General features: G+C 42.6%; 1 protein-coding gene across 2 annotated transcripts in view; it reads left to right on the top strand.

Annotated features, from left to right (window-relative positions):
• Positions 1-21,210, top strand: part of LHFPL1 (LHFPL tetraspan subfamily member 1) — a 57,503-nt gene extending 36,293 nt beyond the window's left edge. For both annotated transcript variants that reach the window (XM_082445604.1, XM_082445603.1), the window contains one exon: positions 10,910-21,210. In XM_082445604.1, the coding sequence (XP_082301730.1) occupies positions 10,910-11,091 (182 nt within the window). In that variant the 3' untranslated portion in view covers positions 11,092-21,210. The remainder of the gene's footprint in view (positions 1-10,909) is intronic.
• The last annotated feature ends 1,799 nt before the right edge of the window (positions 21,211-23,009 follow it).

The following is a 23,009-nucleotide window of genomic DNA, read 5'->3' as shown; positions in this document are numbered from 1 at the left end:
AAATAGAGTCAAACTCCAAGCCAATTTGATTTGCAACTTGGAATAAAAGCAACGTGTCTTGATTTAAATGTCAGGCCCACTGCTGAGTGATGATTTAATAACTTTTATGAGGGATCTTGTCACAGCAAATTCAACACTGGAATAGAATGACTCACAGATAGGGTGTTAGAAATGATACAGAAGAGCACAAAAAGGAACAGGCTTATCTCAGGGCTTATCCAAAAGCTTTGCATAAAGCTAATCTGCAGTTAGGACCTTTTCTCTCCCCCTATCCTGCCACCCAATCTTTCTCTTCACAGATACCTATGCACGTATGTACACACAGTCCCCAGGTGTGATGTCAGCTCACTGAAGTATTTTCTGGGGACACAGGTCCTTGAACAATTCTAGCATGGAATTGCATTCAGTGCATTCTATCGAAAAGGCAAGGCAGCAGTGAGCCTGGCTATTTCTGAAGAGGATCTCAAAAACTCATCTGGTCCTATTGCTCTATCTTTACACAGGTACTTAATTACTTTCTCTCATTTTAAGGGCAAGAGAGCTGAGATCCAGTAGGGTTAAGAGATTTCTTCAGAGAAAGAAATGTCATATATCTCTTGACTCCCAGGGAATTTGTAGTTCCTTCTCAATACCTTGTGAGATCTCTCTCCTTGACCTTCTCCAGCTTCCCTGGGCTAGCACTCTAGAATGCTCAAGGCTGACCAGGCCCCGCTTTCAGCCAGCTTCCCTGGTCAGGAAGGAAACATGCACAGCTGTTCTTGAGGGAGAAGGACCCATTCTGCTCTGGTAAACTTTCAGTCACCAAGATTCGTTTTGGAGGTAATTCAAAGTATACACATGTGGTGTTCGCCTAAATGATGGTTGATAAACCTTGAAACTATTAACATTTTTGGCCACATCATTTTTTGTTGTGGGAGGCTGCTTTGTGTATTGTTGGATGTGTCAATAGCATCCCTGGCCTCTGGTTAACTGGTCCCTGCCTGTAGCATAAAACTACCTCCAATCCCTTTTACACAGAGCTTTTAGGTTAATCTTCCCAAACTGTACCTCCAACTCAGTGGTTCTTAATGGAAAGCAATCCACTCCCCACCCCGACCCCGCACCTCCACCCCCAGGGACATCTGTTTGGAAATGTCTGTCAATATTTTTGGTTTCCACAGTTCAGTGGTGGAGGGATAATTTGCAGACATCTAGTAGGTGGAGGTCAGGGTGTTACAATGCACAAAACAACACTCCCCACCCACCCCCCCATTACAACAAAGAATTTTTTGGCCTAAAATGTCAATAGTGCCAAGGTTGAGAAGCCTTGCTGTATCACATCATTCTCTGATCAGAAACTTGCCATTGTTCTCCACTCCTTGTGGGAAAGATGACAGATTTCATGGTCCTTCCTGGTCTAGATTCAGCTTATTATTTGCCATCTACAGCTTCTTTTCTGAAACATGTGATCTGCTTTCTCGCTTATATAACTTTGCTCACACCAACCTCTCCCCCTGCACAGAATGCCCACGTCCCACTATTAAAGTCTGGTTGAAATGCTATCTCCTCTATAAAGCCCTATCTGAGCCTGAATCCTCCAAGCTACAAATAATTCTTTCCCTGGATGTTACTGGACTATATTACTCATATGTCGCTTAAAGCATTTATCACATTAAGAGTAGAATGGAAAATTTGAATTAAAAGGTGCCTTTAGAAATCTCTCCAGTAAAATTCCCTTCACTTTAAGAAAAGGAAATTGAGACCAAGAAAGGTGAAGTGATTAGTTGGAGGTATCATACTGTCTCATAAAACTTGGACCATAGTAATTTGTATCTTTGACTCCACTCTCCTGGCATGGTTGAAACGGATGACCATGGACTTAGTCTTGGCATTCAAATCTCAACTCTGACATTTTTAAGTTGGTAAAGTAATTTACCTTTCTGAGATTCGGTTTCCTCAGCTCTGAATGGAAATAATCATGGCTGTTGTGAGAATCAAATGAGATGGTGTATTCCAAATGTATGGCACATAGTAGGTACTTGATAAATATTTGTCAGATGAATAGAAGGATCAACTATACTTCAAGGAATAGAATTTAGGGATTGGTGATGGTCCATGAGACTTCACTAAAAGGCGATTGGAGGTAAAGTGTGGTAGTTCATTGCCACTACTCCCTACATTTGCCTCCTTCCATAGAAAACACGAGTTCCTCTGTAGGCCATCAGACCAGTGTCCAAGCTTTCTGTGGAGTACGTGAGTAATGACAGCAGCTCTCAACTTGGAAATGTAGTTCTTAAAAGCTTTGCTTTTTTTTTCCCTTTTGCAATGCTAGTCATGTAACGTCTCTGTTCCCTCAAGCAGATAACAGGTAGGGTTGTAGGGAGAGGACTGGATAGAAGATATATTTCCTCTATTTCTCTTTGGTTTCCTGTGTGGCAGCAGCCTTGGGCTTAGATGCTGTTCAGTGGCCTAATAGGCATCTCTGTGAGAGGAAACTCTGCACTTGGGGTGGCAAAGGGGGCACTTTGGTGTTGGTTCCTAGCCCAGTGACACCTGGTTCTGACTTGACTTCAATAAGGTTTATTAAGGCCTTTCTAGCTAGCTCTTCACTCTGGAGCTGCCCACTGTGTCAGCTTTCTTCCTGCTTAGGGCTTTGGAGTAATGGCATGCTATGCATTTATTCCTTTCATTTACAGAAACAAGTCTTTCCCTGGTCCCGGGGTGCATGTACCTAATAGAAAAAGCCCTGCTACTCCAGTGGGGGGATGAACTGACAGGCAACTGAAGAAACAGAATGAGGTTTCTGATGCCTCTCTAGACTAGATTGGGAGCATGCCAGAGAGGAGGAAGCTTCCCAACAGTGGGCCCACCCCAAGAGCTGGCTCCTGTCTACTCTGCTATGTGAGCACAGGAGAATTTTGTTGGAGGGGTAGGAGAGAAGCTCAGGTGAGTCTATTGCAAATTGATTTAGGAGCTCCCTCTTTAGAGCTTACAGGTTAAGTGTCCTGTAAGAGGAAAATGGCTTTTGGGAGTATGAGGAAAACAGTAGAGGGCAGAGAACCAGATTGAAAGTAAAGATATTTGGTCTGGATCCCTGCCTCTAACCTCTGCTTCTGAGAGGGTTCCTAGGGCTTTTGACTGAGCCTCACGTTCTTGTCTGTGAAGTGGGTGCAATACAGCCTGTAGCCTTCCTTCCAAGGATGGTAAAAGTTGAAGGTTTGCCCATCTCTAGCATTTTCACTCTGTGAAACACAAAGCATTATATAAAACCTCCTACTTTTACTGAGTGAGTGAGTCAGTGTCTAAAAGGAGGTATGACAAGGTTGGAGGGGGAATCCAGATCTATTGGCTGCTTGCTTCAACATCTTATTTTTCAGTTTACTCTTCCCAGAGTTCCACTATTATTATACATGTGGAGGTTACTTTGTAGATAGTTGGATTCCTTTCTTTAAGAAGGCTTCTCTTTCAGATTTACCCCCTCTCTCTGAAGGTTTCATTGTTTCAGTAGCTACTGTTGTTGCTCTCACCATGAGTTTGGGTGGGACTATGGGACTTCAGGAAATCATATGACTGCCTAAGTCTATTGGTAAAGTACCATCTCCTCTGAAGAACTAAGATTTGGCACTTGCCATGGGAGAGCATAAGGAATTCATTAATTCATTCAAGTACAGAAGGAAAGGTACACTGTACTAATGAGGGCTTTTGATGGAATTTGACTTAGGGATGTCAGGCAAGGCTTCACTAAGGAATTAATGATCGAGTTGAGCTCTGAAGAATGGTTGAACATTCACTAGGCAAAGAGAGTGGTGGGAAGTGTATGTGTACATGCACTAAGCATTTTAGGCAAAGGGAACAGAATGTGCATAGGCCTTATAGCACATTCCAGAAACAAATAGAATAGTTGATTTTGTAATTTTAATTCAAAATTTAAGTCATAAGTTTGGGTGTTAAGGGTTAAAAATGCAAGTGTATCCATCTTTGAAGTATTGTTAGGCTAAATCATACTGAGCACCCAGTGTTGACAGAGCATGGGAGCATTATCAAGAAAGAAACAAATACATTCACTCTGTTGAGCCAACAATCTGGAAGGGGGTAAAGAGTAGGTGAAAAATACATGATATAAAAATCTTCCTTCCAACATTTTGCCTAACAAGTACACCTACATAAAGGGTATATAGATGAATTCCTGGAGGGCTACTTGGTTGAGGTGACTCGAGCCCATTGGGGTTAGTCAGGGAAGACTTCCTGGAGGTGCTGAGTCCTGAAGAGTATTCTGAGGAAGATATGAATTGGTGAATAAGAGGAAAGAAGCTGTTTATGGCAGGAGAGACAGCATGAGTGATGACTTGGTGGTAGAAAGATTATTCCTGAGGTAGGAAATTTGGGATAAATTAGCCTGGCCCTAATGGAAAAGCAAAGCAGCCTGACTTGGGGGCATCTTAGACTCTTTATATAACATGGCAACCAGACATTTAAAAGAAGGAAAATTAAAGTTCACTGGGAACCATGTGAAGAGAAATAATTGGTTACTGAAAAGTAAATTGTCGTGAGGGGAGATCAATCAAGACGGTGGAGTGAGAGGACATGAGGCTCACCTCCCCCCATACAAACATCAAAAATGCATCCATATGTGGAAAAATTCTCACCGAAAATCATCTGGAAACTGGCAGAAAGACTTGTGCACAACCAAGTCTGTACGAAAGATACACATGTAATTGGGTAGGAAGGGAAGAAAAGTGATCGGGTCAGGACCTACGTCCCTGGGAAGGGACTCAGAGGAAAAGGGAGAATGCAAAGATGGAGACCCAACTTGAGGATTGACTGGTGAGAGCCACAGATTGTGTGCCCCAGTCCCGGGGTCCTATGCATAGGAGACAAGCCACCTTGGCTGGTTGGAAAACCAAAGGGACTAACAGGAGGGCTAGAGGGAAGCCTGGACTCTGCTCTTGAGGAGCATGTGCTTGTGTATGCAAGCTTGCTTGCCCCCTAAGCAGGGCAGAGAGAGGTCTGCTCTGGTGGCTGCTGAGTTTCCCACAACTGCCCCGCTGCTTCCCAGCCCAAGCCAAGAAAACACTCCAGCCCCACTCACTCCACATCATAGTGCAGCACTGGATCTGGGGCAGCCACAACCGAGGAGAAGACTCGACCATGGGATACAGAGGTGATCAGGTCTCAGGGCAGAACCTTGGTGGAACAGCAGTGGCTATCATTGGCGCTTACTCAAGCAGTGCATCAGAAGCAGCCTAGACCTCTGATGGTGGCCATTCCACTATAGCTGACCCCCCAGTATACGCTGAGAGTTCACATGGGCCCTGCCTGCCTTGTGGTGTGGCTCCACAACAGGGTATGGGTGGCAGCTATGAGGGACAAAGGGAACTTGCACCTGAGGCTGTGTCTGAGCAGAGAGAGGAAACAATTGCAGGCGCCTGTAGAGGCAGCGCATCGGAGACAGCTTGGATCTCTGTCTGTGGCTGACTTGAGCAGAGAGCCTGCACAGGGCCCCTTTGCTTCAGCACTCCCCATCTCTGGGGCAAGGGTCCTAGTTTGGGGAGAGGGGAAAATACACACATAAAGGCAACAGAGCCAGCTTGGGCTCAAACTTCAGGGCTTCTGCTCCAGCAACGTGGGATCAGATCCCACCCTTGATAGGGTGGTGACAGCCACTGAGCAGAGCAGAAGTCCCACCTCACACCGGCTCCAGCTCTAGCCCCTCCATCTCCAGCCCAAACACATGGAGATGAAGCAACATGCTACTAAAAAACAATGGGTTAGGACTTCCCTGGTGGTCCAGTGGTTAAGACACTGAACTCCCAATGGAGGGGGCACAGGTTCGATCCGTGGTCAGGGAACTAAGATCCCGCATGCCACACAGCTCAGAAAAAAAAAAAAAGAAAAAAATGGGTCAATGAAGAAATCAAAGAGTAAATCAGAAAATACCTTGAGACAAATGAAAATGGAAATACAACACTCCCAAATCTATGAGATGCAGCAAAAGCAGTTCTAAGAGGGAAGTTTATAGCAACAAAGGCCTTCCTCAAGAAAAAAGAAAAATCTCAATTAAACAACCTAACCTACCACCTAAAGGAAATAGAAAAAGAACAAACAAACAAAAAAAGCCCGAAGTCAGCAGAGGAAGGAAATAATAAAGATCAGAGAAGAAATAATTAAATAAAGATTAAAAAATAGAAAAGATCAATGAAACCAATATCTATTTTTTGAAAAGATAAACAAAACTGATAAAATTTGTTCACCAAGAAGAAAAGAGAGAAGGCCCAGGTAAACAGAATAAGAAATGAAAGAGGAGAAATAACAACTGATACCACAGAGATACAAAAAATAATGAGAATATTATGAATAGTTATATGCCAACAAATTAGACAGCCTAGAGGAAAGAAAATTTCTAGAAACATACAACCTGCCAAGACTGAATCAAGAAAAAACAGATAATTTGAACAGACTGATCACTAGTAGTCAAATTGAATTTGTAATTTAAAAACTTCCTGCAAACAAAAGTCCAGGACTTGTTGGCTTCACATGGGAATTCTACTGTATCAAACATATAAAGAAAAGATGATACCTATCCTTCTCAAACTATTCAAAAAATTGAAGAGGAGGGAACACTCCCAGATTCGTTCTATGAGGCCACCATTACCCTGATACCAAAAGCAAACAAAGATACTAAAAATAAAGAAAATTACAGGCCAATATCTTTGATGAACATAGATGCAAAAATCCTCAACAAAATATCAGCAAACCAAATTCAACAATATATAAAAAGTATCATACACCGTGATCAAGTGGGATTTATTCCAGGGATGCAAGAACGCTTCAATATTCGCAAATCAATCAATGTGATACATGAATTAATTAAAGAAAGGATAAATACCACATGATCATCTCAAAAGATGCAGCAAAAACATTTGACAAAATTCAATATCCATTCATGATAAAAATTCTCATCAAAGTGGGTATAGAGCGAACGTATCTCAGTATAATAAAGATCATTTACAGCAAACCCACAACTAACATCATACTCAACAGTGAAAAGCTGAAATCCTTTCCTTTAAATTCAGGAACAAGCCAAGGATGCCCACTCTTGTTGCTTCTATTTAACATAGTATTGGAAGTCCTAGCCACAGCAATCAGACAAGAAAAAGAAATTAAAAGCATCCAAATTGGAACAAAGAAGTAAAAGTGTCACTACTTACAGATGACATGATACAACGTAGAGATAACCCTAAAGTCTCCACCAGAAAACGATTAGAACTAGTAAGTGAATTCTATAAAGTTGCAGGATATGAGATTAATATACAGAAATCTGTTGCTTTTCTATACATTGTTAATGAACTATCAGAAAAAGAAAGTAAAAAAAAATCAGTTTTAAAATTGCATTAAAAAGAATAAAATACTTAGGAATAGACTTAACCAAAGAGGTAAAAGACCTATACTCTGAAAGCTATAAAACATTGATGAAGGAAATTGAACAAAGAAATGGAAACCTATTTCATGCTCTTGAATTAGAAGAATTAATATTGCTAAAATGGCCATACCACAGAAAGAAAGAAATCTACAGATTTAATGCAATCCCTATTAAAATACCCATGATATTTTTCACTGAGCTAGAACACGTAATCCTAAAATTCATATGGAACTACAAAAGACTCCAAATTGCCAAAGCAATCTTGAGAAAAAAGAACAAACCTGGAGGTATAACCCTCCCAGATTTCAGACTATACTATAAAGCTACAATAATCAAACAGCATGGTACTGGCACAAAAACAGACACATAGATCAAAGGAAGAGAATAGAGTGCCCAGAAATAAACCCACACACTTATGGTCAATTAATTCATGACAAAGGAGGCAAGAATATACAACAGTCTCTTTAATAAGTGGTGCTGGGCTCTATTTACAATAACCAGGACATGGAAGCAACCTAAGTGTCCATCAACAGATGAATGGATAAAGAAGATGTGGCACATATATACAATGGAATATTACTCAGCCATAAAAAGAAACAAAATTGAGTTATTTGTAGTGAGGTGGATGGACCTAGAGTCTGTCATACAGAGTGAAGTAAGTCAGAAAGAGAAAAACAAATACCGTATGCTAACACATATGTATGGAATCTAAGAAAAAAAAAAGGTCATGAAGAACCTAGGGGCAAGACGGGAATAAAGACGCAGACCTACTAGAGAATGGACTTGAGGATACAGGGAGGGGGAAGGGTAAGCTGGGACAAAGTGAGAGAGTGGCATGGACATATATACACTACCAAATGTAAAATAGATAGCTAGTGGGAAGCAGCCACATAACACAGGGAGATCAGCTCGGTGCTTTGTGACCACCTAGAAGGGTGGGATAGGGAGGCGCAAAAGGGAAGAGATATGGGGATATATGTATATGTATAACTGATTCACTTTGTTTTGAAGCAGAAACTAACACACCATTGTAAAGCAATTATACTCCAATAAAGATGTTAAAAAAAAAAAAGAACTAATCTACCCAGTAACTTATAACAAATGTCTTGTGATCCTGTTTTGAGAATAAAGAGATGTAAACTGTTAAAAAAAAAAACTGGTGCTGGGAAAACTGGACTGCTACATGTAAAACAATAAGATTTCCTCATACCATATACAAAAATAAACTCAAAATGGATTAAAGATCTAAATGTAAGACCTGAAACCATAAAATTCCTAGGAGAGAACATAGGCAGAACACTCTTTGACATAAATTGTAGCAATGTCTTTTTTGTATCTGTCTCCCAAGGCAAAAGAAATAAAAGCAAAAATAAGCAAATGGGACCTAATTAAACTTAAAAGCTTTTGCACAGCAAAGGAAACTACCAACAAAATAAAAAGACAACCTATGAAATGGAGGAAAATATTTGCAAATGATATGACCTACAAGTGGTTAATATCCAAAATATACAAATAGCTCATATAACTTAATATCATAAAAAGAAACGACCCCGTCAAAATTGTACAGAAGATCTGAATAGACATTTTCCCAAAGAAGACATACAGATGGCCAACAGGCACATGAAAATGTACTCAATATTGCTAATTATCAGAGAAATTCAAGTCAAACAAACAATGAGACATCACCTCATACCTGTCAGAATGGCTATCATCAAAAAGTCTACAAATAACAAATGTTGGTGAGGATATAGAGAAAAGGGAACACTTGTACTCTGTGGGTGGGAATAGAAATTGCTTTAGACATTATGGAAAACAGTTTGGAGAGTCCTCAAAAAACTACTATATGACCCAGCAATTCCACTCCTGGGTATATATCAGGAAAAGACAAAACCACTAGTTCAAAAAGATACGTGCACCCCAATGTTCATAGCAGCACTATTTACAATAGACAACATATGGAAGAAACCCAAATGTCCATCAACAGATAAATGGATAAAGAAGATGTGATATATATATACATACATACATACATATACATACAGTGGAATATTACTCCATCATAAAAAAGAATGAAATTCTGCCATTTGCAGATACATGGATGGACCTAGAGAATATTATGCTTAGTGGTCTGTCAGACAGAGAAAGACAAATACTGTATGGTATCACTTATATGTGGAATCTAAAAAAATAATACAAATGAACGTACATGGCAAAACAGAAACAGACTCACAGATATGGAATACCAACTTTGTTACCAGTGGGGAGAGAAAAGAGGGGAGAGACAAGACAGGGGTATGGGATTAAGAGCTACACACTACTGTGTATAAAAGAGAGAAGCAACAAGGATATATTCTATAGCACAGGGGATTATAGCCATTATCTTATAATAACTTTTAATGGAGTATAATCTGTAAAAATACTGAGTCACTATGTTGTACACCTGAAACTAATATAATCTTGTAAATCAACTATACTTTAATAAAAAAAGTACATTGTCATGAAGATCAGTCTTGACATCCCCACCTGACTGACTATAGGCAGGGCTCACTTTCTGCAAGACAGTGAGGTAGGTGAAAGTCACTGCCCACCTTTTTTTCTCAGAATTCCTCTGCAATTTTGTATCACTGGACATCTACTCCAATTTCTGGCGTACTATTTGCTTAAGCACTTGATTTTAGCGGTTATTTATTATTCTGATCCCTTGTAATATAATAGCTCTCTTTCTTTGGGCAGTGACCTTTTCTGACGGATCTCTGAAAAAACTCAAACACTTCAAAGGAAAGAATCTACCTCTGGTAGAATGAATGATAAGTTGTGGGGTGGATATTTTTGAGCAGGTGACCTTTCCCATTATCCTTCAAACTGAAACTACCCCTTAGAAGCTTGGCCTTGATTCCAACGCATATTTCCTCCCTGGATGTTGAAAAATTAGGTTAGGATAGAGACACGTGGTCCGGAGCAAGGGATTTGATTTTGCCTGCAAATTTCCTGATGCTACAGGATATAGTTCTTTGAAAACAGTCCATGAACTGTAATATATCAGTGTGGTTAAAACTGTGAAGCTTCAGAGTCAAGATGAGCCAGGGTTTATATCCCGACTCTACCACTTTCTGTGTGATTTTTCACAATTAACTTAACCTGTGCCTTGGTTGCCTCATCTTGTATACAACAGGGATAATAAGAGTAGCTAACTCATAGAGTTACTATAATGATCAATGAAGTATATGTCTAAAGAGCTTAGCATAGTTCTTGACACTTGATCAAGTCGTTCTTGTCATCATGTCATTAGCATCACCACCACTGCCACCACCAACACCACCCCCAGGTTCCTACTGTAACAGAATAAAATTTTATAACCTCTTGCTAAAGCTAATACCAGCCATCAGCAAGGGAGGAAAGAGTAAGCCCAGTCGCATTCACTGTTTCCTACTCTCACTTTAACCCTAACATCTCAAAGAGAATGTATGAGAAGACACTCTAACCCTCATGTCTCTGTCCCTGTTTCCACAGGTACCTGTCGGCTTGGCTGGGCGTATTACTGTGCTGGAGGTGGCGCAGCTGCAGCCATGTTGATCTGCACCTGGCTCTCTTGCTTTGCTGGAAGACACCCCAAGCCTGTCATGTTGGTGGAGAGCATCATGAGGAACACCAATTCTTATGCCATGGAGCTTGACCACTGCCTCAAACCTTGAGCTTTAGCAGAAGATTGGAGAGGGTGGGAAAGAGGAGGGAAGGGAGCCTTGAAAAGAGGTACTAAGACTAGGCCAGTTCCTACCCACTTGCCAGTAGTGTAACCCAGTGTTTGCATGCTTTTTAACTCCCCAGTCATTCATTTTTGGTTTCCCTTAAACCAGTGGGTCAGTGGCTCTTTACAAAATTCATCAAGAACAATAATTCTCAGACTTCCCTGGCGGTCCAGTGGTTAAGACTTCGTGCTTCCAATGCAGGGGACGCAGGTTCGATGCCTGGTTGGGGAACTAAGATCCTACGGTGTGGCCAAAAAAAAGAACAATAATTCTCTCAAATGTTTACCTAGCTGGTGAATGCCCACTAGCCCCCAACTCCCAAAGTGCTCCTTCATACAAAATAATAAGAAAGATCCTCAGTTGAAAGGTAACTGCACAGTCAAGCAGCTCTTCAGAGTTCTACAGCTCCTATCACTTACCCCAAAGCTTAAAGTTTGGGTAAAAACACTTGTGCATGAAGGGGCCATGAGATGGACAGGGATGGCTCTTACCTCTCCATTCCTTTGGTCATGCCTGGTACTTATTGCCATCTCCAAACATCTATGGAGTGCCACTGCCCCAATTTTTGTGACTTTCTCAGGACTATACCTTGACTCGTCCTCTTTTTTCCTGTTTTTCTTCCTTGCCGGTTGTGAGCAAGCTTATGGGGAGGGTGAGTCCCAATGGGGAAAACACTAATCAAGGATGTTTGCATATAGTCTAAGACCCCTTCCTCATTATGCTTTAGAGTATTCATAAAAGTTCATTTTGTGTTCTGGCTGGGTGACTGGCATCAAAATAGTGGCAAGTATTCCCTAGTCCCTTATAGATACAGAAATGGTGTTCATCAAATGTTCTGAGCAGAGACTAGCATTTGTTGTGTGCACAATAAACACAAGTTCAGAATGATGATGACAAGGATGTTTCTTCTGGCTCCTTATTGAAATTCCTATTAGAGTTCGTTTTTATTGACAAGGAAATCCACAGTGGCCTTTTGCCCCTGTAGTCATTCCTAGCATGATACACATTTCTCCACTTGTTTCAAAGACTACTCATCAAGTGCTTTCCCTTCCATCTGGGGTGAATTAGACATAAAAGAACAGAGTCCTGATGTCACCTAAGGCTGATGTATTTTTAGGCTTGGCCTCCATCCCATCTGTGCTCAAGGCTGATGGATGGTGTAGAAGAACTTAGTGTCTCTCAGGGACAGAATTTGTCTCCCCCACTCCTCCCTAATTAATTCAGACTAGCTCTATTGTTCCATAACTATAGCTTTAGGGACTAGGGAGGGCCTATGACTCAAAAGGCCAGCTCATCTCTTTCTATTCTTAATCACTCCAGAGTGGTTTCAGTACAGCCCGGTACAGCCCTACCTGGAAGGAGAGAAATGGCAAAAAATGTTCTCATTAGTTACATGCCATCCCAAGAAGGGTCAGGGTCCGTATATCGGCCTTATGCAGGTAAGTGAATTCAAGCATACACTCCATTCATGAGCGCATTCATTCATTTAATCACTCATTCAGGACACACTTTTTGAATATCCTACTGTATGCCACATTCTATGCTAAGTACTGGGGGAAAAAAAGATACAGTTTCTCACCCTAAAAGTGATAGGGTATTGACAGACATGTAGATAAATAATTGCCAAACAGTGTGTTAAATGCTACCAGGTGAAGGGCTGGGGGCTAAAGGATCACATAGAGGGGCTATTAAACCAACTTGGGGTGAAGGGGTTCATGGGAAAGATTTCTAGAAAAGATGATGTCTAAGATGAGTCTGAGAGATGAATAGGGGGAGTTAGTCAGCAAAGGCTAAGTGTGTACCATACAAGGGAACGTGGAAAGCAGGGCATGGAGACATGAGAAAACATGGCCCCATCACAAGAATGATGAACAGAGGTGAGAAAGGGGAGGAGGCAGAAGCTGAAGCTGAAAAGGGAAATACCAATGGGATCTTCTACACTAGGATAAGGAGTTTGGATTTTATCCTAAAGGAGGGCCATTGAAAGGGAAGTGATGTGAACGTATTTGTGTTTTTCAAAGATCAGTTTGACTAATGTGAGGAGAATGGAAGAAAATAGGGAAAGACTATAGATATTTCAAAAATCTAGGTGTAAGAAAATCAAGTCCTGAACTAAGATAGTGACTGCGGAGCTGGAGCAAATGGATGAATTTGAAAGAAGATATTTAGAATATTTTGTTACATACCAGAATTAAAATATCTTATTAATAATTTTATACTGAGTAAGTGTTGAAATGATAATATTTTGGGTATATTGGGTTAAATAGAGCATATTAACATTTCAAAAAGATATCTAGGAAGTAGATCCCATGGCACTTGATGTCTAATGGATATGGTAGGTGAGGACAAGTAAAAATTTTGCTCTGATCACTCTGAGATGTGGGCTATCACCGAGATGGGGAATACCATAGGAATAACAGATAGTAAGGAACTGATGATCGGATTCATGTCAAGTATTATCTTCCCCATAGAACTGGATTGAGTGTTTAAGGTAAAGCAAGTTGAACATAGCTCACTGGGAGGAAAGCAATGTAATTAGGTTTGCAGCATCCCCTCTCCCCAAGACAGATGACTAAGAACAGGTAAAACAAAAATGGAACTGGCTCAAACTTCATTTTTATTGTGTAGGCACAATAATGCAACCGTAATTTAGGAGAGCTCGATGTAGGGAGAATATGTCAGGTGTTTGAGGAAATGCTGATCAGTCTCTTTCGAAAAGGCAGTCGGATCAGGTGATCTTTCTTCTCAGGCTAGGGAACCTTCTGGAATTCTGTGGGATAGGATTTGTGAAAGTGATATAAGTGTTTAAGTCAGGGTATTGGCAGGAAAGAGATGGTATACTCAAGGAGTTTACCTAGCTGAGCTTAATGAAGGGGCTATTTATGGTGGTGTGGGTAAAATTCAAGGAATATACAGCGATGGTGAGGCATACAGAGGCGAGGCATGGCGGGGAGCTGTTTTCACCCCAAAGACTGAAGGGACAAGGGGAAGTAACTGTGTTATTGGAACCCAGCAAGAACTGTAGCCATGCAAGAGGGGCTGCCTGATAGGAGCTGTGTCTTTAGGTAGCACAGTGTGAACTCCGCCCAAATGTAACACAGCTAGGAGGCAGACAGGGGCACAAAATTTTATCTCCCTCTCTTCCCGCTCTCTGATCTCCTCCCAATGCCCACCATTAGCCAGACCCAGCCAGATGCCAGCTGGCAAAAAAGGCAGTTGCTACAGTCCGTTGAGGTCAGTCTCCTTTGGCACAGAGCATGGAGGAGAAGGGCAGAGAATGGACCTTGGGGGTGTGAGCGGCAAATGGAAAATAACAGCTCAGTGAGTTTTCTCAGCTCCCGATGCTACACATTGCTTCCCTTACACATTGCTTCCCGGGAAGTCAATGCTTTGCTGCCCTCCGTAGCCCAGATACCTGAACACACTGTAAAGTAGTTATACCCTAGAGAGGAGACTGAGCAGGAAGGGGTTAATTCAAAAGAACCATTTTAAATGACTGTCACCTTGCATAAGGTATTAGCTGGCATGTTTCTCTCCTCTTCCAGGGAAAGGGGAGAGGATTTAAAAGGGATTTTTTTTCCTGTGAAGAAACCAGGCCTGCAGGGGCTTATATTCAAAGAGGGATCCAGCCCCTTGTTCAATTTGAATTCAAATTCCTCCCTGCCTGTGTCTGGTTTCTTTCCTGCCAAGCATTGTTTCTGCATAGATGTCTGACTAGCCTGTTTTTTTCCCCTGTGGCCTAGAGCAGGCTCTTGGAAGCTAAGCCTGCCTCCTCTGGCTGCTGTTAAGCAGAGAGGAAGGAGAGCCCATGGGTCAGGGGAGGGCTGAAGGAGCAAAGTGAGGATCTCAGAGATGGTGGTCTGTCCCATACCTGGCTGGCTGGCATGCTCCCCACCTGTGCACACAGATCGGGTGCTTAACCATGGGTCCTTTCTGACTCTTGGAACCACTTAGAGCTTGTGTGTAGAGGGGTGAGAGGTGGGAGGCTATTCACCCAGCCTAGCTCAAAACCAAATGATTATTTCTTAAGAGTCTATTTAGCAGGATATTCCCTCAGGAAAGAATGTCAGATGGACAGTACTCACCCATTTGGCATGTCTCTGTGTCTGTAGGGTTACAATTTCTCCACTTTGGGTGGCCCTTGGTATACTGCAAGTGTCAGGTCATTCAGGTCTGTCTTGAGTGATGCCTTCTCCCTAATGTCACCTCTCATTATCCCTGTTCCCAGGGCAGTAGCTGCCTCCATTGATTTTCAGATGCTGATGACTTCCAGGCAGTGGGTTCCCGCCTTGCAGGGGCATGTGCCCTGAACCAATATGGACAGGCTCTGGCCTCTGAGCTTCTGCAAGAGTAGGTGGTAATATGAGTTTTGGGTTGGATGAGGGGATGAAGAAGCAAGCAGAGGCTTTATAAATTGTCCAACGAGTTGGACTAAGAGGGAGTTCTGGCCCCTCATAATGTGATAGGGACACTGTCTTCAATCTGGCATTCACTCTTGGTAGAAATACTAATGTGGAGAAGCTTCAGGATTGTATTTAGTCCCAAGGCAGTCTGTCGGTGAGGAAAAAAAATGGAAGTTTCAAGAGAACTAATAGTGAATGCATTTTGTAAAAGATGGCAGGCAACACACTTTGTGGCTTGAAGGGAAAGTTGTGCTATTTCTAGAACTCACCATCAATCTCTAACCAGAGCTAGTAAAGCTTTCTTAGCAGACAGAAGGCAACACCCTTACAAGGAGTCATCTCTGCTCTGTGTCCCTGGTTTAAAAGCATTTTCTGATCTGGAGGGGGCCGCAGTTGAAGGATATTTATTACTGGCCTCTCTTTCAGATATAGAGAGATGTATTTTCAGCTTCAATTTTCATTTCGTCTACTTATGAGATTAGACTCTCCCAGTGCTGATCTCTTCTCTAAAGGCATCGAACCCCCACTGAGTCTTCAAAGCTAACAGCAAATAAACAGTTGCTATGTGTGCACACAAATGGTTTAGATTTTCATTATACAGAGTTGCTGATATGTCAGGAGGCAGAAGTAGGGGGAGACAAAATGCTTGGTTTTGACTGCAGCACTGTATCCTGGTCCTTCCTCCCTCTCCAGAAAGGAGGCTCCAGAGAACAGTACTTGGGAGAGGAGGGCATCAAGGCCACCTGGCATCCATGAGGGCAGCCCATGATGTTGGCTCCTTTTCATGTAGTGCCTCTACTTCCTGAAGAGGTGGTGGCAACTACAGAAAGGAAACAAAGCTGGTAGAAAGATCAAGGGGAATAAAGAGGGGTAGATGAAGAGGTAAACATGGGAATCATTCCAGAGACACATTGCCTCCCTCCACTGTGGCCTATCAGAATCCCATTTGGGGAAACTTTGTATTTTTTTTCTGAGATATCTCTTTGTATATAAAGCTAAAATACTACCCCCCCCACCCCACCCCAGACAACATGGTAAAGTGAAAACAGTTCAGGTTTGGTTTTGGAGTCAGACAGATCAGGGTTTGAATCCCAGCCCAGACATTTCCAAGCTATGTGTCCTTGGGCAAGTTACTTCTCTGAGTTTACAAAACTTTCTAAGACAGCATCTCCTATCTGCTGTTGGCCTTTGCACTCCCCAGGATCTATAGAAAGCATGTACTATCCAGTGGCCCAATACCTTTCATTTTGCACTGATTATTCTAACACAGTAATTTTGAATCCTGGTTCACATTAGATTGCTCTGAGAAGATTTTTTTTTAAAGTTTGATGCTTATGTCCCACCCCAGTCCAACTGAGTCAGAATCTCTGGGGGCTGCTAGACCATAGTATTGCATCTTCATTGTTGACATCATCTTCTGACCCCCTTGTCATCTCTCATTCATTGAAGACTTCAGCACCTGGCTCACTTTCTTTTTTTTTATTCCTATTTCTGTCATCCTTTTGGAAACTTTAACATCCACATGAACCACTCTGCCAACTTCTTGGCCTCTCAGTTCTTTGACTTCCTTACCTCCGATGATATTTTTCTTCCATTCAAGCTCTGCTGCTCCCACTTTTGACATTGGCAATAAGTGCACCATCACCAAAATCCAGATTTCCAGCCTCCCATTCCTGACCACACTTCTTATTCTTTCAGCTCATGTTTTTTAATATCCCCACTCTATCAACTCTTGGATCCCATCCTACTTACCCAATCCAAAGTCCATAGTTCATCAGTGTAATCACCTCTTGAATAAATGTGCCACTCTTTTGCCCCCTGCTCACCCTGTAATATATTTATTTGTCTGACAAAATCTTAATTAATCCTTGTTAAATTTAATAATCTGCCTGGTCCCAACTGTTGACAAAGAAAAACAATAACTGTTCTTGCATTTTCTCTGTCTATACCCACTCCCTTGATGAGTTCATCCAATTTCATGGCTTTAAATATTATCTATACCCTTGCTACTCAAAGTGTGAGCTATAGTCCAAAAACATGGGAGTGCATTAGAGATTTAGGATCTTGGGCCCCACCCCAGGTGTACTGAATCATAATCTGCCTTTTAGCAAAATCCCCAGGTGATTCATATCCATTAAAGTTTGAGAAGCACTGATCTATGCCAGTGGTTCTCAACGGTGATTGCAAATTGGAATCAGCTGGAGAGTTAAAACTGCTAATGCCTAGGCCCACTTTCAGAGGTTCTAATTTAATTGGTTTAGGGTAAGGCCTGGACATATATAAATTTTATAGGTCACTATGTGATTTTGATGTGCAGCTGTGATTGAGAACCACTGACTTAAATATTGATGACTCCCAAAGTAATAACTCTAGGCTAGTGCTGGCTTACTAGTGGGCAGAGTCAGTGTCCAGAAGATTCTGGGGCTGTTGCCCACCCATTGGTGGGTGAAGCCAGGTCCTGGGGTTAGTGCTGGATTACTGGCAGGCAGAACTGGGTCCTAAAGTCTGGTTGCAGGGCCTGGGGTAACCAGAGTAGGTGTCAAATCACTGGTGGTGGGGAGGGGGAACTTCTTGACACAGTTGGGTATGGGGTCTGGAGTGTCCCGAAGCTTGTATTGGCCTGCTAATTGGCTTGCTAGTCGGCCAAAATGAAAGGTATCCGGGCGCAGCTGGTCTAAGGGCAGGGTCTGGCCTACTGATAAGCAGGCTGGGTCCACAGGCTGTAGGACTGTGGTTTTCTTGTGTCTGGTGTCTGCCCCCTAGTGGGTGAAGCTGGTCCAGAGGCTAGAATAAGCTTCCTGGAGGGCGGGGCCAGGGCCCAGGGGATTCTGGCCTGGTGGGTGGAGCTGGGTCCTGGGCCCTCTGGTGGGCAGGGCCATGTCCAGAGTTGGCAGCTGTGGGCTCAGGGGGTCTAGGTAGCTTGTCTGCTGATGGCTGGGGATGTGTCCCTCCCCAGCTAGTTAGTTGGCCTGAGGCATCACAGCACTGGTGCCTGCAGGCTGTTGGGCCAGGGTAGGGCTTGGTCCTGGGGTTAATAAGCTAGAGGGAGGAGCACCAGTACCCCCGTGGTAGAAGGAGCTCGCGAAAATGGTTGCCGCCAGTGTCTATGTTCCCAGGATGAGCTGCAGTTGCCTCCTACCTCTCCGGGAGACCCTCCAAGACCAGCAGGTAGGTCTGACCCAGCTTCCTATCCAATTACTGCTTTTGCCCTGGGTCCTGGAGCATGTGAGAGTTTGTGTGCGTCCTTTAAGAGTAAAGTCTTTATTTCCCCCAGTCTAATGCCACATTTCTGTCTCAGCTTCCTTGCTCCCTGAGCCCAAATGCAAAGGTCTTTTTGGCTGAACTTTATACACTTCATCTCTCTTTTCTAGGTCAGACACGCTCTCATTATTTATACAAAATTCTGACTCAGTAGCATTCCAGGATCCTGAACCAAACTCTGAACTCTTTGGAATACAACCTAGGAAAAAGGACCTATCTCATTGTTATGCAAGCTTTCCTTTCTCTGACAGTATACTTCCCCACAGATCTCTAAGCTCTTTCACAGTTTTGCTCTCTCAGCCAGGACGAGCACATCTCCACACCATGCTTTTAGGTCTGAGTCAGCAGTAGTGTAGACCATTAACTCATTAACAACAAAATTGTCTTCCTAACTCTAAACTCTTGCCAGACTAAGGTTGTTTTCAATTAGCAAATTTAGAAAGAGGTTTTTTTTTTCCTTTTTTTGCATAGCCATTCCTTTTACAGAGTAGTTGGGAAGCTCAAAAGAATCCATGTAAATATCCATGTTATATATGCATAAGTATAAAGAATAACTCAGATATAGGCTGAAGGTATATATGAGGGCCATCCTCAGTAATTTATCTTTCCCTGGTTGCTTTTAGGCTAGAATCCTCTCACACCTTAAGTTTCAAGGACTATTGTCATTTGCAGGTCTGGCATACTACCATTCAAACATAATCATATTTCTATTGGGTTGGGTTCTGAAGAATAATGCACGTCCCTTTTCTTCTGGAAATCACAGCAATGCATGGGCAGTAGCCCTCTGTTCAACCTGATTCCCAGCTGCACCATAACTTTAACATATCCTGCTTTCACGTCTTCACTTGTGCACAATTTTCTTTTTGAATTTGTATTTTAGACCATCAAATGTGACAATAGCCAGAAACCTATTTTATTTCTAAATAATAGAAAAATCATGAGCATTTAGATAAGTGGAAGTACTTTCAAAATCAGCAGCTCGAAGAGATTTGGGGTTTCAGGGAACTTGTGAAATGTAAATGGTCACCACCCACTGCTACACACCACTGAGCACTTCTGTAAAACCAACAACAACAAAACAGTTTCCATTCTTCTGACCAACCAAGAGGGAGAATTTGCTCTCAAGGTAATACTCTACCATAACTGTAAATTCACCCTTTTGTGGTCTAAAGTCAAGGACTGCACTAGTACTGAAGTGATGGGAACAGTAAGATCTATTTCCAAAATCATACCAAAAAAAAAGGAGAGGTTGGGGAAAATTCTGACTATTGCTAGATCCTGGAAGTGTATTGATTTATGGACTCACAGGTCTGCAAGACTGTGAATGGTGAAGAGGGAAGGGAAAAGAGTGGATGTGGGTGCACACACATATACAAGTGTCCTTTTATTACTTGTGGTAGGAAGAATTCTAAAAATACATCCAGTTTGAGCTTCTAATATAATGAGATATCACTCCTGTGATTATATTATTATATGGCACAGCTGACCTTTAGTTAGGGCGATTATCCCAGTGAGCCTAATCTACTCACATGAGCCCATAAAAGCAGAAAACTTTTTTCAGCTGGTGGCAGAAAGGAAAGGCAGAAGGGGAAGTTAGAGATAGTCGAAGCATGAAAAGGATGGGAAATGCTGTTGCCGGTTTGAATATGGAAGGGGCCTCTGGGAGCAGAGAGTGGCCCCGTGGCTGACAGCCCAGAGACAGGGACCTCAGTGCTGTAACTGCAAGGAACTCGACTCTGGAAGAGAGCCCGGGGCTTCCAGATGAGAATGCAGCTCAGCTGACAGCGTGTAAGACCCTGAGCAGAGGTTCCCGTCACACCATGCTGCACTTCTGACCTACAGAATTGGGCACTAATAAATGGGTATTATTTTAAGCCACAGAGTTGATGGTGATTTGTTAGGCAGCAATAACAACTAATATGTTAATGAATTAATTTTGTCCCAGGATCATGGAGCTCCTGAAGGTGTAGATCATGTCGTCTCCGTGGAAAAGGCCCACTGTCCCTAATGCAAAGTCTCGTGTCCAGTAAGTACTCCAGACCTGTTAACTGGTGACAAATCAGCTCACTGGGCCAGGCGCAATTGCTCAATGTGCTCACCGGGCTTGGAGTGTCACTGAGCCTCTTCTCTGGTTCACTGCTACTATTAAACTACTGGCTGGAAGACAAGGGCCAGACAGCCAAGGTTCAGCTTTGGTTCTCTCTTCCCCTACAGCAGATAGGAAGGGTCGCTCAGGCACACACGAGTTTAATAGCAACGTTGTGTGGTCTTAAATAAGGCAGGCTGGGCTCCCTCTGGGATCTGGGATGTGATATCAGAGGTAAAAATAAACCACTAGGCACTTGCTGCCCTCATTCTTGGGTTGATGAGGAACCAGATGATGAAGTTACGCTTTTAACATGATCAGACAAAGGCTCTATTTACAGGTGCTTCGTAGAAGGTAGCTCCCTTCCTGTTCTCAGCAGGCAGGGCAGCATGGCGCTGTAATGTTGGCTTGGCTTTCCCTTCTACCTCCGTTCCTTTCCTTTCTTCCTCCTTCCTTCCCTTCCCCTGCCCCCTATTCCTAATTTCATTTTTTGTCATTTAGCTGTTTGGTTTGGGAGGGTAAGAGCCCCAGAGCTGCAGCAGCAGCAAAAAAAAAAAAAAAAAAAAACCCTCAGCCTCTCGGAGTGAGATAAATGCCCTTTATTCTTATTTGAGTTTCTCACTGCCTAGAGTGTAAGGGCAGAAAATAGAACTGTCTAACAGAAGCAGAGAGCAAGACCTTTTCCATGGTGTTTGGAAAAGACTAAAAAAGGGAGCAGAAAGGAGGACGAGGTGGCCCTGTTCCTGTCCCTCGGCAGTCACTTAGTCAACATTTCTGGAGTGCTGTGACATTTACTGTCATTTCATGTAATGTCATTAAACAGGGCATAAGGTGGTTTTAGTACGTGTGCCCTCTGTGCGCCCAGATATTTGCTACCTGTCCTTGGGCTCCAAAAGAAACAGGACATTTGGGCTATGCCCTTAAGGAGCTAATAGGGTTTCTGGGGAGCACAGAAGCCATATATGAAAAATACATGCAGAAGACATAGCCCCAGGACCAGACAGAAGAACTGGGGACAGGGTGTTTTGGGGCTGGAGAAGAGTGGAAGGAATGTGACTTGTGGAAGCAGCAGTGATGGTTATAGAGGTGTGGAGGAAGGTTCTTTGTGGCATGGGGTTGGGAAGGAAGATTGAAATGCAGTTGCATAGATGCAGGGTGAGCGGGGATAAATATTCTTTGTACCCAGTTGTCACAGAGTTTTCATGTTGTTTTGGACTGACCTTGTGCCCCCCCAAAATTCATATGTTTAAGCCCTAACTCCCAATTTGACTCTATCTGGAGATAGGGCCTTTAGAGAGGTAATTAAGGATAAATAAGATCATGGGGTAGGGCCCTAATCCAATAGGACTAGTGTCCTTACCAAAAAAAAGGAAGAGACACCAGGAGGCGCGTGCATAAAAGAATAGGCCACGTAAGCAGAGCAAGAAGGTGGTCATCTGCAAGCTAAGGAAAGGGACCTCAGGAGAAGTCAATCCTGCTGACACCTTAATCTTGGACTTCTAACCTCCATAACTGTGAGAAAATAAATTTCTATTGTTTAAGCCACCCAGTCTGTGGCATTTTGTTATGGTAGCCTGAGCTGATTAATACTCGTGTCAAGGAAGATTGCTTGCAAGCCCTGGTTCTCAGTGCTGGATGATGGTTGCTTTAAGTCACTTATTCTCATGGTCAGAGGTTTAAGTGGGTCAACAGTGATGGGTACGTAAGAACTTGAGAATACAGGCAGGTTCTGGCATGGCTCTCAGCTAGGTGACCTTTTGGAGGTCATGTTACTTATCTGGGCCATTTTTGTCTCTTCAGTGAATTAGGAAATTAATAAGAGTAACTTGCTAATGCATGGATATAAAGTTAAAGGTGAGGATCATAATAACCTTGGCATATTTTTCATAATATTCACGCTCTACTGCTTTGCTCCCTGTTCCTATTGAGAATCCCTGGTTTTGATATCACAGGTCATTTAAGGTCAGTAAGGTCTCCTGTCTTACCCATACATCCCTACCCATACATCCCTACTTCTTGTTATTGATAAGTCTTCTAATCCTAGAAGAACCAGTACCAACTTCCTTTTAGCTGGGTAGAGTCAAGTACTTAATCCATCCTATGGTACCACCATT

The sequence above is a fragment of the Balaenoptera physalus genome (assembly GCF_965194825.1).
Source record: "Balaenoptera physalus genome assembly, chromosome: X".
Taxonomy (NCBI): Eukaryota; Metazoa; Chordata; class Mammalia; order Artiodactyla; family Balaenopteridae; genus Balaenoptera; species Balaenoptera physalus.
This window is presented reverse-complemented; position numbering and strand designations above follow the sequence as displayed.